The 3,315-nt window shown below is 35.2% G+C and overlaps 1 protein-coding gene across 1 annotated transcript; it reads right to left on the bottom strand.

Annotated features, from left to right (window-relative positions):
- Nucleotides 1–469: 469 nt before the first annotated feature.
- LOC149797749 (uncharacterized) lies at nt 470–3,084 on the bottom strand. Its single transcript, XM_089960800.1, has 2 exons — nt 2,598–3,084; nt 470–891 (listed from the first exon to the last, which is right to left on the bottom strand). The coding sequence occupies exons 1-2, from the start codon at nt 3,082–3,084 to the stop codon at nt 470–472; spliced, it is 909 nt and encodes a 302-aa protein (XP_089816926.1).
- Nucleotides 3,085–3,315: the final 231 nt, after the last annotated feature.

Below are 3,315 nucleotides of genomic sequence, written 5' to 3'. Positions count from 1 at the left end.
TTGTTTACGGTACTTTTGAGTCTTTTTACTAATATGCTTTGACTCACATTATTAGAGGTATTTTGCGCAGATATTTGTATTCTTCAGACATTAGTACCTATTACAGAAGTGAGGCTGCTCATTACTAAACCAAAATTCGATCCAAGTGAAGTCAGGTTCTCTGTCTCTCTCTCTCTCTCTCTCTCTCTCTCTGATACACAAACACACTGAGTATAGAATGTTTGATACCACTGTGTAAATTAAACAATAAACAAATAAATAGATGACAAATAGAATGACGATAAAAGGAAGGAAGGGAGCATTAATTAAAATGTTGAGCAAAATTTCGTTCCAAAATTGGAAAAGTCAAAGATGGAACTAACATTGTCATTGCAGAAGTGCAATAAAGTATATTGGGATTCAAATGGCTAATTCCGTGGCATGGAAGTGTGTTTTTGTTTGCATCATATTCATACAAAGTGTTGCTATATTATTTCTCGTCGCCCGGATGAGTCGGGCTGTCTGTGGGATCGGGGTCTGTAACGTCCACCAATCTGTCCTCATCGTCAGTATCAATGGTACTTCCAGTCTCCAAAGGCTGCTCATTGGTGGGAATCATTTCATCCTGGTTCTTTCTCTTTTGACTTTTGGAATTACATGTTCTCAAACAGCGGCATCTCTCGCGCGATTCCACGGAACCTTCCTTTTTGTACTTTACTCTTCTATTTTGAAACCAAATTTTGACCTGTTTTTCAGATAAATTCAGATATGTGGCGATCTCGATTCGTCTGAGTCTTGAGAGGTACATATTGGAGTTGAACTCTCTCTCCAGTTCCAGTAGTTGAGAGCTGGTAAAGGCAGTTCTTATCCTCTTACTACTGCTGTGTATGTCTTCTGTCGAACTGCTTACCCCTAGAAATGAAAACAACCACGCTATGTAATTTCTGTATGTCGAATTGTTTTATGAATGAATGTATTACCTTACGTCCTGAGACAAATATTGGGTAGGCGTTTGAAATGAAACCTATGTGAAAAGGGAAATCAGAAAATTGCCACAGAAAAACAATAACTTAATTAAATATAACAGCGAAACTTCATTCATCCTAACGTGAAAGGAGATACTTTAAAAAAAATAACTTTAGCTAAGGTAAAGATAGCATTAAGATAAAAGTAACGTGTCTTGAAAAACAACGAATACCTGAGTCCCATTTGCATTCTTTTATCTTTTCTGAATCTTAATTATATCGTACGTGAAAATCAATCAGGTTTGGATTGTTTTTGTTTTTGTTGGTTTTGACGGCACTTCTGTCACCTTAATGACCATATAAAGACGATGAAATGGACGATCAGTGCATTTCCCACGGAAATGTAATCAGGCTATATTTATAGAGCCCCCCTCCAAAAAAAAATACGAAAATTTATTACAATCACTCCCATTTTCTAGTTCATAGCTAAATGCATGTATATCGTAAATGTGAAAGTGTCTTATTTTTGTTTCTTCTTTTCAATAAAAACAGCAACATTTTTGGTGAGATAAAATAAATGCCCTGCTGTCAAGTAATAAATGTGTTCCGACTTGGGATTAGAACAATAATAGTTTATGTGAATTTGGTATGTTCCCATGTTATATTTATTTATTTATTAATGTTAAAAACTTGTGAGAAGTCCCTGACAGACCTAAGCTTCATGCCTCCATCTCCTCGTCTTGACTACTCTGTTCAACAATTTGATTGATATTTCATGTGGAGTACTTACACAGATAAAATTACTTGATCTCCTTTAAAAGATTTCTTTCAAGCGAAGAAAATCTATGCCGCCTCTGTCGGGAAATCATTATGATTACAATAAAATTCAAGTAACCTTTCTGGATACCTGTTCACTTATACGGGTCCCATTAAAAGATAATTCTGACTCTACTCCACATGTCTTGTTAAGATCTCTGGTCATTTTTACCGCGTAGAGCACGTATGGTCTTCATCCTTAATACCTCGGGGATTATTAATACACAGATAACCACTAAATCATACACACACAAAAAACAATAACGATGAATATGACTTCATTATTATTATTATTATTATTATTATTATTATTATTGATGTTGTTATTATTATCATTATTATCGATGTTGTTATTATTATTATTATTTATTATTATTATTATTATTATTATTATTATTATTATTATTATTAATTCATTTGCTGTTATTATCGTCAGAACTGCAAAGTGTGCCTACTGTTGCTGTTATTATGTTGTTATCGTAATAATTTCAAATTGTTATAACAATAAAAAGTCTTGAAACAACTAAATTATGGACATAATGACGCCAATAAGAAATCAATGCTAAAAAATACAAGAGCATAATAATAATAATAATAATAATAATAGTAATACTAATAATAATGGTCTGAATTTTAACTTTTTGTACAAAGAATGGAAAATAAAGATATTCAATTTGTCAACGCTTTTTGTGTTGTCTATGCCATATGAATTAGTATTTGAAGATGCGCTTTTAAATTCTGCAATTATATTTATCTATAAAATGTTATTAAAAAAATAAAATTTTATTTAAAAATCTGCACCAAATATATTTTAAATATTAAACGGTATTTACTCACCTATATTTGAATATCTTGATCTCCTATGGTCAACAGCTGATATTCCCTCGGGTGACCCCCTGTGTGTCTCAGGGTGTGGAACACGGGCTGGGAGGGGCTGAAAATGGTGTCTATGATAGGGTGACCCAATCGACGTCATGGCTCCAGACACCGTCACACTCGACGTTATCCCCGTTACTCCAGTACATTTTACCGCTGTCGGCACTACCGGAATTGATGCTCCTGCCTCGGGCGTTAGAGGTGTGGGTGTGTGAATGCACAAGGGACAACAAAAGTTCAACATGTCCGTTGGGTGTCTAGGATAGCAGGGTACAGGGTGCACCGTGGATATGTGGGTAGGTGTGGAAACTCGAGTCTTAGCAAAGATCACCCCTGACCCTACATGTGACGTAACAGCCGCAGCATGCTCTGTTGACTCTTTGTCTACCCGAGGGGTGGGAGGCGTACTTTTGACAATCAGTGAATCCACATAAAATGATCGAGACATTCTTTCACCATATGTTAATTACTCTTAAATATATATCCGAATCCGAATGTGAATAATATTACTGTATTCACGAATAAATAAATAATCTGTACATAGTTTTCTAAATTGTTTTTCCTCTTTCCACTTTCATGTTCCGGATGGCTAGTTAAAGAATTGACGATGCAAGACCCGTGTACCCGGGTGAATCAGTCGAGCTGTCTGATACAGATCAGTATTTATACGCTCCTTCGT

The sequence above is a fragment of the Sinohyriopsis cumingii genome, chromosome 6, assembly GCF_028554795.1.
Source record: "Sinohyriopsis cumingii isolate HCF-2022 chromosome 6, ASM2855479v2, whole genome shotgun sequence".
Classification (NCBI taxonomy): Eukaryota; Metazoa; Mollusca; class Bivalvia; order Unionida; family Unionidae; genus Sinohyriopsis; species Sinohyriopsis cumingii.
Note: the sequence above shows the minus strand (reverse complement) of the source record. Positions and strands in the feature narration are given on the sequence as shown.

What these genes read in the sequence shown, in the direction of transcription:
- LOC149797749 (XM_089960800.1), bottom strand. Translation starts at nt 3,084, where the DNA reads ATGTCTCGATCATTTTATGTGGATTCACTGATTGTCAAAAGTACGCCT. An exon ending in ATCAAGATATTCAAATATAG is followed by an intron (nt 892 to 2,597) that starts GTGAGTAAATAC and finishes TTTCATTTCTAG; the next exon opens with GGGTAAGCAGTTCGACAGAA.